The sequence below is a fragment of the Pecten maximus genome, chromosome 19 (genome assembly GCF_902652985.1).
Source record: "Pecten maximus chromosome 19, xPecMax1.1, whole genome shotgun sequence".
Lineage (NCBI taxonomy): Eukaryota > Metazoa > Mollusca > Bivalvia > Pectinida > Pectinidae > Pecten > Pecten maximus.
The window spans coordinates 26,082,795-26,101,962 of NC_047033.1; the positions used below are offsets into that span (position 1 = coordinate 26,082,795).

At 37.3% G+C, this 19,168-nt stretch overlaps 1 protein-coding gene across 2 annotated transcripts in view; it reads left to right on the forward strand.

Annotated features, from left to right (window-relative positions):
* The first annotated feature begins 10,997 nt into the window (after positions 1 to 10,997).
* Positions 10,998 to 19,168, forward strand: part of LOC117317254 (calcium/calmodulin-dependent 3',5'-cyclic nucleotide phosphodiesterase 1A-like) — a 163,721-nt gene continuing 155,550 nt past the window's right edge. The window contains exon 1 of one of the 2 annotated variants that reach the window (XM_033871984.1): positions 10,998 to 11,572. In XM_033871984.1, the coding sequence (XP_033727875.1) occupies positions 11,341 to 11,572 (232 nt within the window). In that variant the 5' untranslated portion in view covers positions 10,998 to 11,340. The remainder of the gene's footprint in view (positions 11,573 to 19,168) is intronic. The other variant, XM_033871985.1, reaches the window with a different exon arrangement.

Here is a 19,168-nt window from a genome sequence, read left to right on the forward strand (position 1 = left end):
ACTAATAGTGTTAGTGTCAAAGGTGGAGGTCATAATGAAACATTTGGTAGTGTATCAAATATTTTAGTAAAGCAGTGGTCCCAGGTTTGGTCCCCTGAGTGATTCCAGGTCCCAGGTTTGATGTCCAGTGGTCCCAGTTCCAAGGTTTGATGTCCAGTGGTCCCAGCTCCCAGGTTTGATGCCCCATTGTCCCAGGTCCAAGGTTTGATGCCCAGTGGTCCCAGGTCCCAGGTTTGATGTCCAGTGGTCTCTGGTTCCAGGTTTAATGTCCAGTGGTCCCTGGTCCCAGGTTTAATGTCCAGTGGTCCCTGGTCCCAGGTTTAATGTCCAGTGGTCCCAGGTCCATGATTTGATGCCCCATTGTCCTAGGTTTGATGTCCAGTGGTCCCAGGTTTGATGCCCAATAAAATCTCTGTTACAATAACATTCTTTGGTTAAGTATTTAAAACTTCATTTTCTATTTAAAATTTTACTTTTTATCCTCAATATTGTGATAACTGTTCTCTCATTCATAATGACAGGGAAATTTTGCAATGAGGATAACAAGACCATTTAACAGCTAGTTTTATCATTGTTCTTTAATAGTAAAACAACTCCTTAAAGCATTGACGAAGAAGTTAACTCTGGAGGGTAGTAAAATCACAGTTAAAGGTCATACTGATATAAATAGTTGGGGTGACATTGTACCATAGACAACCTTTTTCTGTCACTTATTAATATAATTTCTTGCCATACCATGTATTTATAATTAGTTTCTTTCTTATTGTCAAATAATCCCGTTCCACTAGTGTAAAAGTTGAAGTACAATGTTTGTCCCCAAATAAGCCGCCTCCCCAATGAAAAAGTTTATTACTGTATTTATTCTCGAAACCCACTAGTGGAAAAGTTTCTAGTACCGTATTTATTCTCAAATAAGCCTAGTCCCCTAGTGAAAAGGTGTGGTACTGTATTTATCCTAGAATAAGCCTGCTCCGGGATCCCCTACTGAAAAGGTGTAGTACCGTATTTATCCTAGAATAAGCCTGATCCCCTAGTGAAAAGGTGAAGTACCATATTTATCCTAGAATAAGCCTAGTCCCCTAGTGAAAAGGTGTAGTACCGTATTTATCCTAGAATAAGCCTAGTCCCCTAGTGAAAAGATGAAGTACCATATTTGTCCTAGAATAAGCCTAGTCCCCTAGTGAAAAGGTGAAGTACCATATTTATCCTAGAATAAGCCTGATCCCCTAGTGAAAAGGTGAAGTACCATATTTATCCTAGAATAAGCCTGATCCCCTAGTGAAAAGGTGAAGTACCATATTTATCCTAGAATAAGCCTAGTCCCCTAGTGAAAAGGTGTAGTACCATATTTATCCTAGAATAAGCCGTCCCCTAGTGAAAAGGTGTAGTACCATATTTATCCTAGAATAAGCCTGATCCCCTAGTGAAAAGGTGAAGTACCATATTTATCCTCGAATAAGCCCACTCTCCTAGTGAAAAGGTTTAGTACCGTGTTTATCCTATAATAGGCCCAAGTGTATAAACTTGTATTAAGTTTGGGGAGGGCTTATATGTGAATTACTTTTAGCTGACTATTTTAAAATGGATAATTCTGAAGATGGATCAAGGCTTATTTGTTGGCAGGGGATTATTTTTAGATATATACGGTATGTAATCCAGCTTTCTATGGATGTTGAACAAAGGAGTATGTCAGCTCCTAAGGCTGAATGTTGATGCATCTTATAAGGTATAACAAAGCAAGTTTTCCCTTTCAACATAGACTCGCTGTTTCTCCTTTGCAGGGGCTGCATCTTTTATATGTGTTAACCAAATTGTGCAAATGATCCTTCATGCTTTTTTTTTAAACCTAAGATATGTCTGCCAACCAACATGGTCTTTAGATTGGTTCAGCTGTTTCTGATTTTCTCTAAGTTCCTCTCGATGAATTTTACACAAACTTGGTACAAACAACCTACGTTGTACTTCTTATTCAGACAAAGAGTTGTTATGCTTTCACCCCGAAAATGAAGTTTAAGGGGACTTGGAATCATCCTTTCTGAATGTCAAGCCCTTTTAATTTGAAACAGGGTTAAGATATTGATGATTATAAAAGATTTATAATTATGTGGAATCTCATGAAAAAGACTTGGTGGGCCTGAAGGGAGAGCATCGACTTTCTTGAGAATAATTTTGATTATCTAGGTTATATGTCTGTTGTTTTTATCAGCTCACCTGAGCTTATGTCATGGCGCGTCGTCCGTCTGCCGTCCGTCATCTGTCCGTCCGTCATCTGTCCGTCCGTCATCTGTCTGTCCGTCGTCCGTCCGTCATCTGTTGTCCGTCAACATTTGCTTCAAATCGTTACTTGTCAAAAAGTTCTTATTGGATTTTTACTAAATTTGATCAGAAACATCCTTGGCAAAAGGGGATCAGATTTTGCATAAATGGTGACTCTGACCCCCAAGGGGCCGGAGGGGCGGGGCCGAATAGGGGAAATAGAGGCAATTCCTTTCAATCGCTACTAGTCATAAAGTTATGAATGGATTTGAACCCAATTTGGTCAGAAACATCCTTGGGGAAAGGGGAACAGATTTTGCATAAATGGTGACTCTGAGCCCAGAGGGGCCAAAGGGGCGGGGCCCATTATGGGAAATAGAGGTATAAATTGCCACTAGTCATTAAGTTATGAATTGATTTGAACCTAATTTGGTCAGAAACATCCTTGGGGGAAGGAGAACAGATTTTGCATAAATAGTGACTCTGACCCCCGAAGGGCCAAATGGGCGGGGCCCAATAGGGGAAATAAACGTAATTCATCTAAATCTCTATTAGTCATAAAGTGATGAATGCATGTTCTAAAAACAATTCTTGAGGTATTTCAGACCTCAGAGAGTCTGGACTTCATTATTTCTTTGAAGCAGTTGGGATCCCCACACTATAACCATATATAGCATTGAGATTTACAAATGAAACAAATTGAACATGAACATAATTTTGACATTTGGTCTAATCCCACCAGGTGAGCGATACAGGCCCCATGGGCCTCTTGTATTTTCTAGGTTTAATATCTGTTGTTTTGATGTTGTCAAGGGTTAAAATTTGTTGTTTCGATGTAAGTCTAGTGTCAAAATATGTTGTTTTGATGTTGTCAAGGGTTAAAATTTGTTTCGATGTTGATAGGGGATATATATCTGTTGTTTTGATGTTAGTCTAGTGTCAAAATGTTGTTTTGATGTTGCATATGGTTATAATTTGTTTTTTGATGTTGACAGGGGATATAATATTTGTTGTTTTGATATGTGTCTCACAGGTTAAAATATGTTGTTTGTAGGGTTGACATTTTGTTGTTTTGATGTTGTCTATTGTTAAAATTTGTTGTTTAGATGTGTGTCTGGGGTTAAATTTGTTGTTTTGATTTGTGTCTAGGATTAGAATTTGTTGTTTTGATTTGTGTCTGGGGTTAGAATTTGTTGTTTAGATGTGTGTCTAGGATTAGAATTTGTTGTTTTGATTTGTGTCTAAGATTAGAATTTGTTGTTTTGATTTGTGTCTGGGGTTAAAATTTGTTGTTTTGATTTGTGTCTGGGGTTAAAATTTGTTGTTTTGATTTGTGTCTGGGATTAAAATTTGTTGTTTTGATTTGTGTCTGGGGTTAAAATTTGTTGTTTTGATTTGTGTCTGGGGTTAAAATTTGTTGTTTTGATTTGTGTCTGGGGTTAAAATTTGTTGTTTTGATTTGTTTCTGAGGTTAAAATTTGTTGTTTTGATTTGTGTCTGGGGTTAAAATTTGTTGTTTTGATTTGATTTGTGTCTGGGGTTAAAATTTGTTGTTTTGATTTGTGTCTGGGGTTAAAATTTGTTGTTTTGATTTGTGTCTGGGGTTAAAATTTGTTGTTTTGATTTGTGTCTGGGGTTAAAATTTGTTGTTTTGATTTGTGTCTGGGATTAAAATTTGTTGTTTTGATTTGTGTCTGGGGTTAAAATTTGTTGTTTTGATTTGTGTCTAAGATTAAAATTTGTTGTTTTGATTTGTGTCTGGGGTTAAAATTTGTTGTTTTGATTTGTGTCTGGGGTTAAAATTTGTTGTTTTGATTTGTGTCTGAGGTTAAAATTTGTTGTTTTGATTTGTGTCTGGGGTTAAAATTTGTTGTTTTGATTTGTGTCTAAGATTAGAATTTGTTGTTTTGATTTGTGTCTGGGGTTAAAATTTGTTGTTTTGATTTGTGTCTGAGGTTAAAATTTGTTGTTTTGATTTGTGTCTAAGATTAGAATTTGTTGTTTTGATTTGTGTCTGAGGTTAAAATTTGTTGTTTTGATCTTTTCCAGAAAAGTTATGTTGTTTTGTGGGAATTACTCTGTCAAAAACGCTATAATTGTCAAATAGTATGGAATTAAAGAGACTCTGTAACAAAAACAAATAAACAATTTAATCAAGTCCACTGAAGAAACCTGAACATATTTAATTAAAATCCGTTATTGTTGGATTACTCAGTGTGTTGTCCTTGAAGCTTTTCTTGAGGGTTCTCCGATATCATCTGGCTGTTTGTGGAGAGGGGGATTAATGAATGGAACACTTAGTCCACCAGTACTACAGTTAAACAGGTGATAGAAATGTCCAGGAATCTGATGATATATCAGGATGTATAACCAGCCATTATAGGCTTGAGAATTAATTTTTTTATGTTTGGGAAATAGAACACATGCATTTATGCTGCATCTTACATCAAGTTTTTTCATATTGAAACCCATATTTTGTGACTAAAAACAATGTCTAAAAACTCAAAACACCTGACTTACATACTTTTACATGTTTTTACTGAAAAACCTGACTTTTACCGACTTCTTTAGAAATCGGTTAGAATTGATCTTGGATATTTATGGAGGAATTGCCTGTTTTCTTTAGAGATCTGTTATAAATGATCTTAGATATTTATAGAGAAATTGCCTGTTTTCTTTAGAGATCTGTTATAAATGATCTTAGATATTTATAGAGAAATTGCCTGTTTTCTTTAGAGATCAGTCATAATTAATCTTACATATTTATAGAGAAATTGCCTGTTTTCTTTTGAGATCTGTTATAAATGATCTTAGATATTTATAGAGAAATTGCCTATTTTCTTTAGAGATCTGTTATAAATGATCTTAGATATTTATAGGGAAATTGCCTGTTTTCTTTAGAGATCTGTTATAAATGATCTTAGATATTTATAGAAAAATTGCCTATTTTCTGTAGAGATCAGTCATAATTAATCTTACATATTTATAGAGAAATTGCCTGTTTTCTTTAGAGATCTGTTATAAATGATCTTAGATATTTATAGGGAAATTGCCTGTTTTCTTTAGAGATCTGTTATAAATGATCTTAGATATTTATAGAAAAATTGCCTATTTTCTTTAGAGATCAGTCATAATTAATCTTACATATTTATAGAGAAATTGCCTGTTTTCTTTAGAGATCAGTCATAATTAATCTTACATATTTATAGAGAAATTGCCTGTTTTCTTTAGAGATCTGTTATAAATGATCTTAGATATATTTAGAGAAATTGCCTGTTTACTGTAGAGACCGGTTACAAATGATGTCAGTTATTTATAGAGAAATCGCCTGTTTTCTTTAGACACCATGCAGATATAAATGATCTTAGATATTTATAGAGAAATTGCCTGTTTTCTTTAGAGATCTGTAATAAATTGTCTTAGATATTTATAGAGAAATTGCCTGTTTTCTTTAGAGATCTGTTATAAATGATCTTAGATATTTATAGAGACTGGTTACAAATGAGATTGGATCCTCTGTTTTCTTGAGAGATCTTTAATGAGATAGAGATATTGTCTGTTGTGTTGTAGAGATATTGTCGGTTGTGTTGTAGAGATATTGTCGGTTGTGTTGTAGAGATATTGTCGGTTGTGTTGTAGAGATATTGTCGGTTGTGTTGTAGAGATATTGTCGGTTGTGTTGTAGAGATATTGTCGGTTGTGTTGTAGAGATATTGTCGGTTGTGTTGTAGAGATATTGTCGGTTGTGTTGTAGAGGTATTGTCGGTTGTGTTGTAGAGATATTGTCGGTTGTGTTGTAGAGGTATTGTCGGTTGTGTTGTAGAGGTATTGTCGGTTGTGTTGTAGAGGTATTGTCGGTTGTGTTGTAGAGATATTGTCGGTTGTGTTGTGTTGTAGAGGTATTGTCGGTTGTGTTGTAGAGGTATTGTCGGTTGTGTTGTAGAGATATTGTCGGTTGTGTTGTAGAGATATTGTCGGTTGTGTTGTAGAGGTATTGTCGGTTGTGTTGTAGAGATATTGTCGGTTGTGTTGTGTTGTAGAGGTATTGTCGGTTGTGTTGTAGAGGTATTGTCGGTTGTGTTGTAGAGATATTGTCGGTTGTGTTGTAGAGATATTGTCGGTTGTGTTGTAGAGATATTGTCGGTTGTGTTGTAGAGGTATTGTCGGTTGTGTTGTAGAGATATTGTCGGTTGTGTTGTAGAGATATTGTCGGTTGTGTTGTAGAGTATGTCGGTTGTGTTGTAGAGATATTGTCGGTTGTGTTGTAGAGATATTGTCGGTTGTGTTGTAGAGATATTGTCGGTTGTGTTGTAGAGATATTGTCGGTTGTGTTGTAGAGATATTGTCGGTTGTGTTGTAGAGATATTGTCGGTTGTGTTGTGTTGTAGAGGTATTGTCGGTTGTGTTGTAGAGGTATTGTCGGTTGTGTTGTAGAGATATAGTCGGTTGTGTTGTAGAGATATTGTCGGTTGTGTTGTAGAGATATTGTCGGTTGTGTTGTAGAGATATTGTCGGTTGTGTTGTAGAGATATTGTCGGTTGTGTTGTAGAGATATTGTCGGTTGTGTTGTAGAGATATTGTCGGTTGTGTTGTGTTGTAGAGGTATTGTCGGTTGTGTTGTAGAGGTATTGTCGGTTGTGTTGTAGAGATATTGTCGGTTGTGTTGTAGAGATATTGTCGGTTGTGTTGTAGAGATATTGTCGGTTGTGTTGTAGAGATATTGTCGGTTGTGTTGTAGAGATATTGTCGGTTGTGTTGTAGAGATATTGTCGGTTTGTGTTGTAGAGATATTTTGTCGGTTGTGTTGTAGAGATATTGTCGGTTGTGTTGTAGAGATCTGTTTTAGAATTATCTTAGATATAAAGGAATTGTCTGTTTTCTATATAGAACTGTTTTCTGCTATGTGATCACAGTTAAATGATGTGTTTCCTTTAATTCAAGTATATATTATAACCAGTTGATAACAGGTTGATAGGATGGTTGGCCTGTGATGAAAACTTGAGATAAATGTCTAGTGTAGCATCCTTATCACTGCCATACTCAAAACCAGCCTCTTGTATAAGGTACCGTGGGGATATCTTCTGATGAGCGCCCTAATCCAAGTGATTCCTCGCTGCAGATTCTCCAATGAAACAAGCAGTATATTGTTAACTTTTGGCTGCATGCTACCTCAAATGCGTATTTACACAAATAACTCACTTTTAGAATAAATACGGAAAAAAGAATGCAAGAAAATGAAATGCAACTCAATGATGTGGTCTAGCTTACTCGACCAGACTCAATCTACTTAATGTTTGTTTAGCTGCAAGCATTCCTGAATCATTTGAGTTTTGGGATGATAAGATGAAAATTGTGATGGACCATATGGGAACAGCAGGAGTCAACTTTTGTTACTGTAACAGAGGTCTGACCTCATGATGGCTGGTTAGCTTAACAGTAGTAAGTTGGCCTGACCTCACCATGGCTGGTTAGCTTAACAGTAGTAAGTTGGCCTGACCTCATCATGGCTGGTTAGCTTGACAGAAGTAACTGTTGTAGGTCTGACCTCATCATGGCTGGTTAGCTTAAAAGTGGAAACTGGTGTAGGTCTGACCTCATGATGGCTGGTTAGCTTAACAGTAGTAAGTTGGCCTGACCTCATGATGGCTGGTTAGCTTAACAGTAGTAAGTTGGCCTGACCTCATCATGGCTGGTTAGCTTAACAGTAGTAAGTTGGCCTGACCTCATCATGGCTGGTTAGCTTGACAGAAGTAACTGTTGTAGGTCTGACCTCACCATGGCTGGTTAGCTTAGCAGTAGTTACTGCTGTAGGTCTGACCTCATCATGGCTGGTTAGCTTAAAAGTGGAAACTGGTGTAGGTCTGACCTCATCATGGCTGGTTAGCTTAACAGTACAAACTGGTGTAGGTCTGACCTCACCATGGCTGGTTAGCTTAACAGTGGAAACTGGTGTAGGTCTGACCTCATCATGGCTGGTTAGCTTAACAGTAGTTACTGGTGTAGATCTGACCTCATCATGGCTGGTTAGCTTAACCTTAACAGTGGAAACTGTTGTATGTTTGACCTCATCATGGCTAGTTAGCTTGACAGTAATAACTTGGTTTGACCTCATCATGACTGGTCAGCTTGACAGTAGTAACTAGATCTGACCTCAACATGACTTGTTAGCTTAACAATAGTAACTGGTGTAGTTCTGACCTCATCATGGCTGGTTAGCTTGACAGTATCAACTAGGTCTGACCCCATCATGGCTGGTTACTTTGACTGTAGTAGGGGAGGGATGAGGGGAGGGGGGAGGGTAAGTGGTTTTTGCACGGAAGGGGAGGGGAGGGGGTACGGGGTAGGGGTTGGTAGTAGGGTAGTGGCATGGGAAGGGAAGGGGTAGGGTAGTTGAAGGGAAGGGGAGAGGGTAAGGGGTCTTGGCAGGGAAGGGGACGGGGTAGGGGTGTGGCAGAGGAAGGGGGCATTGTCAGGGGAGGGGGGAAAAGGGTTACAGGAGAGAGATTTGTACTACAGGTTTAAATTTGGAAGAAATAATAGACACTGTTTGTGGAATTGAACATGAGTAAGATACCATATTACTGTGTATATTACAGTTAAAACCTGGTCAGATATTCCAGGGGATGTCTATAGCTTTTCACCTCCAGTTAGACCCCACAAGCCCAGAAGTCTTTACTGATTTGACAGTCAATCACACCAAGAGTAAACTTTGATGAGGTATGGCTGCCTTATCAGCTAGAATTTCCTCTGTATTATAGGTGTATGTAGCTGCCAATTTCTGTGTAAATTTTGATAAAATCTGGACAGGGTAACATGGGCCACTAACACACACATACCAGCAATTTGTGTGGAAATATTTTCCATGAAAGGACAAGTCTACCGTAAAGTCTTGTCCAAGTAGCTGGTCATCATGACGAGCGATAACCAATATTTTCATATTCACTGACTTCTCATTTCTGTGTAAATTTGGATGAAAACAACAAATTTCATCAATAAACAGCCAGTTGAAGTTAGGAATACAGCAGACTTGGGGATTTGTGGACCATCAATAACATGGCAGGTGTCGGTGGGTTTACAGTGTGTACTGATGACAGCCGAGTGTGGTAGAATTTAAAGATGTTGCTCTAGTCCTATAGAGCTTCTCCATAGTTGATACCATCTGTAGGAACTCAGACAGCCCTGTAAGGCTATATATCTACCAGTCATTATCTTGTGAGGGAATTCTGTGCTGAAATGAAAACAGGTTAGCTGTATTTAAGGCTAACTGCTACTTCAAACCAACCGTCACACTCACACGTAAGGTTGATTGCCCGGTAAATGGACATATGTGTCGGAGAAATAGATAGATGTGCGGCACAGAAATATCAGTGTTCATCAGTGGACATATGTGGCACAAGACTAAATAAAAATACGTGGCATACCAAATATTGCTGTGAATGGACATTTGTGGCACAAATACATCACTGCTCTTATATGGATATTTGTGGCATGGAAAAATTCGCTGTACAATTGAATGGATATATATTGTAATTTAAGATATGATTAGAAATATCAATACTTAAATTGACATATATGGAATAGAATTTAAATTTGAAAAGACTTATCACTACATAATGGACATATGTGTGAAACATCACTACACAATGGGCATATGTGTGAAATATCACTGTATATAATTGACATACATTGTATGTGTGAAATATCACTGTACATAATTGACATATGTGTGAAATATCACTGTACATAACGGACATATATGTGAAATATCACTGTACATAATTGACATATGTGTGAAATATCACTGTACATAACGGACATATATGTGAAATATCACTGTACATAATTGACATGTGTGAAATATCACTGTTCATAATGGACATATGCGTGAAATTGAAATTACAATGCTAATATGTTGGTGACAGTTTGATTTCAACCATTGAAAAGCAATCTTACAACAAAAATTGTACAGTAGTGTGATATCTTAGATATACTGACCCTTGATGACCATATACTGACCCTCAATGACCAGAACCTCACCACTAGATTAGTTTGTAATCAATTTCAGGGTATGTTCATCTGACCTCCGTGGTTAAGTGATGACCTTTTGACAATGTCATTTATGACCCTATAAATGCCGTGTCAGTTATCAGTGGGACACAACCTGAAGGTTCTTAGTTGTTGAATTGCAGCATCCAATACCCCATCATCAATATATAGTCCGGACTGTTATCTGTGTTATGGAGCCAAGATCTAATTAAACTCATGTGTACATCAGCCTGCCTCTACCAGTATGCCTATTGTTGTGAGATGGAATTGGGAAAAGCTTGAGATCTCCCAGTACCAGGAAATCACTTCCGCCAGGGAGAGAGTATTGGTTTCATACACTCGCTCTCCGCTCTATTACAGAACGGAAGGATGTTAACATATGTTCTCTGAAGGAATTCAAATTTTCTACGGATTTAACACTGAATACGTGTATAGAAATTTCCCTCGTGGTCTCGGAAACATCTTATGTATTGGTGTTAACATATGTTCCTTGTGCTATTGGAAATTTGTGTAGATACCTATTTTACAAGAGGATGTACACATATGCTCTGTGAACCAGTTGACAACGAGCAGACGTATTACATATCCTAGGTTGTAGTTTTGTGTCATATCTATTTTCAAATTGGATCATTTTAAATTAAATAAGTTATATCAGAAATGGATGAAACCAACAGTTACACACCTGTCTGCAAGACAGTCTGCAGTTGTGCATACATATATTTTGTTTTACAGATCTATTGGAAAATATTGAATACGGCCACATCTGCTGTTTGAATTTGAATAAGTATACAGATGTAATAATCAAGTGGTTGTATATGATGGCCGACCCCGTAATGATGGATATCGGGCCAAATATCTACCTCAATGGTCGTCGTAATATAAAATATGTACCAGAAGAATTGTGTCATTGTTTACCGAGGAAATAATTTATATTCACGGTTTGTGTCATTCACTTTAGGATTACGTTATAAACAATATTTATCAATTGAGGAATTATTTAACCATATTACGTAAAATTATTGGCCAGATTTACCTACAATGACGGGTGAACAGACCCCTCCGGGGGTGCTATCTATGCCTCGGCCAAATGTCAACTGGAATTTGTTGATACATGGTAAACATGAAGTGCGGCACCACCAGAGAAATGATGCCAGGGACTTGGGAATGGATCTCGCCAAACTAAAACCTGTTCCAGACAGACCAAGGATTTTTATGTCCAGCAAATCGGGAAAAGTTGTGATTGTGTTTCCTAATGGAGAAATCGTAGAAGGTAGGTTGACATAAGATTTCAAGTCAGGTTGGATTTCAGAAATATTTCGATTTCCTGTTTTGTACTTAGAAATTGGTAAAATGTAGGTCAAGGTCATTAGAGATCTTTACAGAATGTATAATGGAGCTATGTGTCCAAAAAAAAATGGTTTGAGAATTTGGAGCTTTATGTATTCGTATCAATTAAGTTCTGTAATATGTAAGTCCAGAAAGTGCAAAAATAAATAAATAAATAAATGAAATATTAAACATGGGATAAAAGACATATCAACCAAACTGGAATTATCTGATGGCAAGGTCCCGTACATCTATATTAATCTGTACTGATGACAAGGTCCCATACTTTTATATTAATCTGTACTGATGACAAGATCCCATACTCCTATAATAGTCTGTACTGATGACAAGGTCCCATATGTCTATATTAATCTGTACAGATGACAAGGTCCCATACTTCTTTATTAATCTGCACTGATGACAAGGTCCCACACTTCTATATTAATCTGTACTGATGACAAGGTCCCATACTTCTATATTAATCTGTACTGATGACAAGGTCCATACTTCTATATTAATCTGTACTGATGACAAGGTCCCATACTTCTATATTAATCTGTACTGATGACAAGGTCCCATACTTCTATATTAATCTGTAGTGATGACAAGGTCCCATACTTCTATATTAATCTGTACTGATGACAAGGTCCCATACTTCTATATTAATCTGTACTGATGACAAGGTCCCATACTTCTATATTAATCTGAACTGATGACAATGTCCCATACTTCTATATCTGTACTGATGACAAGGTCCCATACTTCTATATTAATCTGTACTGATGACAAGGTCCCATACTTCTGTATTAATCTGTACTGATGACAAGGTCCCATACTTCTGTATTAATCTGTACTGATGACAAGGTCCCATACTTCTATATTAATCTGTACTGATGACAAGGTCCCATACTTCTATATTAATCTGTACTGATGACAAGGTCCCATACTTCTATATTAATCTGTACTGATGACAAGGTCCCATACTTCTATAATCTGTACTGATGACAAGGTCCCATACTTCTGTATTAATCTGTACTGATGACAACGGTCCATACTTCTATATTAATCTGTACTGATGACAAGGTCCCATACTTCTAATCTGTACTGATGACAAGGTCCCATACTTCTGTATTAATCTGTACTGATGACAACAGTTCATACTTCTATATTAATCTGTACTGATGACAAGGTCCCATACTTCTGTATTAATCTGTACTGATGACAAGGTCCCGTACGTCTATATTAATCTGTAGTGATGACAAGGTCCCATACTTCTATATTAATCTGTACTGATGACAAGGTCCCATACTTCTATATTAATCTGTACTGATGACAAGGTCCCATACTTCTATATCTGTACTGATGACAAGGTCCCATACTTCTAATCTGTACTGATGACAACGGTCCATACTTCTTTACAAATCTGTAGTGATGACAAGGTCCCATACATGTACATCTATATTAATCTGTAGTGATGACAAGGTCCCATACTTCTATATTAATCTGTACTGTTGACAAGGTCCCATACTTCTAATCTGTAGTGATGACAAGGTCCCATACTTCTATATTAATCTGTACTGATGACAAGGTCCCATACTTCTAATCTGTACTGATGACAAGGTCCCATACTTCTATATTAATCTGTACTGATGACAAGGTCCCATACTTCTGTATTAATCTGTACTGATGACAAGGTCCCATACTTCTAATCTGTACTGATGACAAGGTCCCATACTTCTAATCTGTACTGATGACAACGGTCCATACTTCTTTACTAATCTGTAGTGATGACAAGGTCCCATACATCTATATTAATCTGTACTGATGACAAGGTCCCATACTTCTATATTAATCTGTACTGATGACAAGGTCCCATACTTCTATATACTGATGACAAGGTCCCATACTTCTATATTAATCTGTACTGATGACAAGGTCCCATACTTCTATATCTGTACTGATGACAAGGTCCCATACTTCTATATTAATCTGTACTGATGACAAGGTCCCATACTTCTATATTAATCTGTACTGTTGACAAGGTCCCATACTTCTATATTAATCTGTACTGATGACAATGTCCCATACTTCTATATTAATCTGTACTGATGACAAGGTCCCATACTTCTATATCAATCTGTACTGATGACAAGGTCCCATACTTCTATATTAATCTGTACTGATGACAAGGTCACATACTTCTGTATTAATCTGTACTGATGACAAGGTCCCATACTTCTATATTAATCTGTACTGATGACAAGGTCCCATACTTCTATATTAATCTGTACTGATGACAAGGTCCCATACTTCTATATTAATCTGTACAGATGACAAGGTCCCATACATCTGTATTAATCTGTACTGATGACAAGGTCCCATACTTCTATATAAATCTGTACTGATGACAAGGTCCCATACTTCTATATTAATCTGTACTGATGACAAGGTCCCATACTTCTGTATTAATCTGTACTGATGACAAGGTCCCATACTTCTATATTAATCTGTACTGATGACAAGGTCCCATTCTTCTATATAAATCTGTACTGATGACAAGGTCCCATACTTCTATATAAATCTGTACTGATGACAAGGTCCCATACTTCTATATTAATCTGTACTGATGACAATGTCGCATACGTCTATATTAATCTGTACTGATGACAAGGTCCCATACTTCTATATTAATCTGTACTGATGACAAGGTCCCATACTTCTATATTAATCTGTACTGATGACAAGGTCCCATACTTCTATATTAATCTGTACTGATGACAAGGTCCCATACTTCTATATTAATCTGTACTGATGACAATGTCCCATACTTCTCAATTAATCTGTACTGATGACAAGGTCCCATACATGTACATCTATATTAATCTGTACTGATGACAAGGTCCCATACTTCTATATTAATCTGTACTGATGACAAGGTCCCATACTTCTATATTAATCTGTACTGATGACAAGGTCCCATACTTCTATATTAATCTGTACTGATGACAAGGTCCCATACTTCTATATTAATCTGCACTGATGACAAGGTCCCACACTTCTATATTAATCTGTACTGATGACAAGGTCCCATACTTCTATATAAATCTGAACTGATGACAAGGTCCCATACTTCTATATCTGTAGTGATGACAAGGTCCCGTACGTCTATATTAACCTGTAGTGATGACAAGGTCCCATACTTCTATATTAATCTGTACTGATGACATGGTCCCATATTTCTATATTAATCTGTACTGATGACAAGATCCCATACTTCTAATCTGTACTGATGACAAGGTCCCATACTTCTAATCTGTACTGATGACAACGGTCCATACTTCTTTACAAATCTGTAGTGATGACAAGGTCCCATACATCTATATTAATCTGTAGTGATGACAAGGTCCCATACTTCTATATTAATCTGTACTGATGACAAGGTCCCATACTTCTATATAAATCTGAACTGATGACAAGGTCCCATACTTCTATATCTGTACTGATGACAAGGTCCCATACTTCTATATCAATCTGTACTGATGACAATGTCCCATACTTCTATATTAATCTGTACTGATGACAAGGTCCCATACTTCTATATTAATCTGTACTGATGACAAGGTCCCATACTTCTATATTAATCTGTACTGATGACAAGGTCCCATACTTCTATATCAATCTGTACTGATGACAAGGTCCCATACTTCTATATTAATCTGTACTGATGACAAGGTCCCATACTTCTATATCAATCTGTACTGATGACAAGGTCCCATACTTCTATATTAATCTGTACTGATGACAATGTCCTATACTTCTATATTAATCTGTACTGATGACAAGGTCCCATACTTCTATATTAAACTGTACTGATGACAATGTCCCATACTTCTATATTAATCTGTACTGATGACAAGGTCCCATACTTCTATATTAATCTGTACTGATGACAATGTCCCTATACTTCTATATTAATCTGTACTGATGACAAGGTCCCATACTTCTATATTAATCTGTACTGATGACAAGGTCCCATACTTCTATATCTGTACTGATGACAAGGTCCCATACTTCTATATTGATCTGTACTGATGACAAGGTCCCATACTTCTGTATTAATCTGTACTGATGACAAGGTCCCATACTTCTATATTAATCTGTAGTGATGACAAGGTCCCATACTTCTATATTAATCTGTACTGATGACAAGGTCCCATACTTCTATATTAATCTGTACTGATGACAAGGTCCCATACTTCTGTATTAATCTGTACTGATGACAAGGTCCCATACTTCTATATCTGTAATGATGACAAGGTTCCATACTTCTATATTAATCTGTACTGATGACAAGGTCCCATACTTCTATATCTGTAATGATGACAAGGTTCCATACATCTATATTAATCTGTACTGATGACAAGGTCCCATACTTCTATATTAGTCTGTACTGATGACAAGGTCCCATACTTCTATATTAATCTGTAATGATGACAAGGTTCCATACTTCTATATTAATCTGTAATGATGACAAGGTCCCATACTTCTATATTAATCTGTAATGATGACAAGGTTCCATACATCTATATTAATCTGTACTGATGACAAGGTCCCATACTTCTATATTAGTCTGTACTGATGACAAGGTCCCATACTTCTATATTAATCTGTAATGATGACAAGGTTCCATACTTCTATATTAATCTGTACTGATGACAAGGTCCCATACTTCTATATTAATCTGTACTGATGACAAGGTCCCATACTTCTATATCTGTAATGATGACAAGGTCCCATACTTCTATATTAATCTGTACTGATGACAAGGTCCTATACTTTTATATTAATCTGAACTGATGACAAGGTCCCATACTTCAGTATTAATCTGTACTGATGACAAGGTCCCATACTTCTATATCAATCTGTACTGATGACAAGGTCCCATACTTCTGTATTAATCTGTACTGATGACAAGGTCCCATACTTCTGTATTAATCTGTACTGATGACAAGGTCCCATACTTCTATGTTAATCTGTACTGATGACAAGGTCCTATACTTCTATATTAATCTGTACTGATGACAAGGTCCCATACTTCTATATGAATCTGTACTGAGGACAAGGTCCCATACTTCTATATTAATATGTACTGATGACAAGGTCCCATACTTCTATATCAATATGTACTGATGACAAGGTCCCATACGTCTATATTAATCTGTACTGATGACAAGGTCCCATACTTCTGTATTAATCTGTACTGATGACAAGGTCCCATACTTCTATATTAATCTGTACTGATGACAATGTCCTATACTTCTATATTAATCTGTACTGATGACAATGTCCTATACTTCTATATTAATCTGTACTGATGACAAGGTCCCATACTTCTATATTAATCTGTACTGATGACAAGGTCCCATACTTCTATATTAATCTGAACTGATGACAAGGTCCCATACTTCTATATTAATCTGTACTGATGACAATGTCCCATACTTCTATATTAATCTGAACTGATGACAAGGTCCCATACTTCTATATTAATCTGAACTGATGGCAAGGTCCCATACTTCTCTATTAATATGTACTGATGACAAGGTCCCATACTTCTGTATTAATCTGTACTGATGACAAGGTCCCATACTTCTATAATAATCTGTACTGATGACAAGGTCCCATACTTCTATATTAATCTGTACTGATGACAAGGTCCCATACTTCTATATTAGTCTGTACTGATGACAAGGTCCCATACTTCTATATTAATCTGTACTGATGACAAGGTCCCATACATCTATATTAATCTACTGATGACAAGGTCCCATACTTCTATATCTGTACTGATGACAAGGTCCCATACTTCTATATCTGTACTGATGACAAGGTCCCATACTTCTATATTAATCTGAATTGATGACAAGGTCCCATACTTCTATATTAATCTGTACTGATGACAAGGTCCCATACTTCTAATCTGTACTGATGACAAGGTCCCATACTTCTATATTAATCTGTACTGATGACAAGGTCCCATACTTCTAATCTGTACTGATGACAAGGTCCCATACTTCTATATTAATCTGTACTGATGACAAGGTCCCATACTTCTATATTAATCTGTACTGATGACAAGGTCCCATACCTCTGTATTAATCTGTACTGATGACAAGGTCCCATACCTCTGTATTAATCTGTACTGATGACAAGGTCCCATACTTCAGTATTAATCTGTACTGATGACAAGATGCCATACTTCTATATCAATCTGTACTGATGACAAGGTCCCATACCTCTGTATTAATCTGTACTGATGACAAGGTCCCATACTTCTATATCTGTACTGATGACAAGGTCCCATACATCTATATTAATCTGAACTGATGACAAGGTCCCATACTTCTATATTAATCTGAACTGATGACAAGGTCCCATACTTCTACATTAATCTGTACTGATGACAAGGTCCCATACTTCTATATTAATCTGTACTGATGACAAGGTCCCATACTTCTATATCTGTACTGATGACAAGGTCCCATACATCTATATTAATCTGTACTGATGACAAGGTCCCATACTTCTATATTAATCTGTACTGATGACAAGGTCCCATACTTCTATATTAATATGTACTGATGACAAGGTCCCATACTTCTATAATAATCTGTAACTTTTTCTTTATTGATCTACCCTTCCCCTTGGGACAAGAGAAGGCCCTGTGTTTTAGTTTCTGATGAATCTTCTTCTTTGGGCAACATTTCTCTGCCCTTCTCTTCAGAGGCCCTTTGTGTTGATCTGTGATGGATCTCTTCCTTGGTAGGAGATTTCTCTGCCCTTCCCCTTGAGACAGGAGAAGGCCCTGTGTGTTAGACAGTTGAATCTCCTCCTTGGGTAGAGATTTCTCTGCCCTCCCCCTTGAGACAGGAGAAGGCCCAGTGTGTTAGACAGTTGAATCTCCTCCATGGGTAGAGATTTCTCTGCCCTTCCCCTTGAGACAGGAGAAGGTCCTGTGTGTTAGACAGTTGAATCTCCTCCTTGGGTAGAGATTTCTCTGCCCTTCCCCTTGAGACAGGAGAAGGCCCAGTGTGTTAGACAGTTGAATCTCCTCCTTGGGTAGAGATTTCTCTGCCCTTCCCCTTAAGACAGGAGAAGGCCCTTTGTGTTAGACAGTTGAATCTCTTCCTTGGTGGAGATTTCTCTGCCCTCCCCCTTGAGACAGGAGAAGGTCCTGTGTGTTAGACAGTTGAATCTCCTCCTTGGTAAAGATTTCTCTGCCCTTCCCCTTGAGACAGGAGAAGGTCCTGTGTGTTAGACAGTTGAATCTCCTCCTTGGGTAGAGATTTCTCTGCCCTCCCCCTTGAGACAGGAGAAGGTCCTGTGTGTTAGACAGTTGAATCTCCTCCTTGGGTGGAGATTTCTCTGCCCTTCCCCTTGAGACAGGAGAAGGCCAATAATAATGCAGTGTGTTAGACAGTTGAATCTCTTCCTTGGTGGAGATTTCTCTGCCCTCCCCCTTGAGACAGGAGAAGGTCCT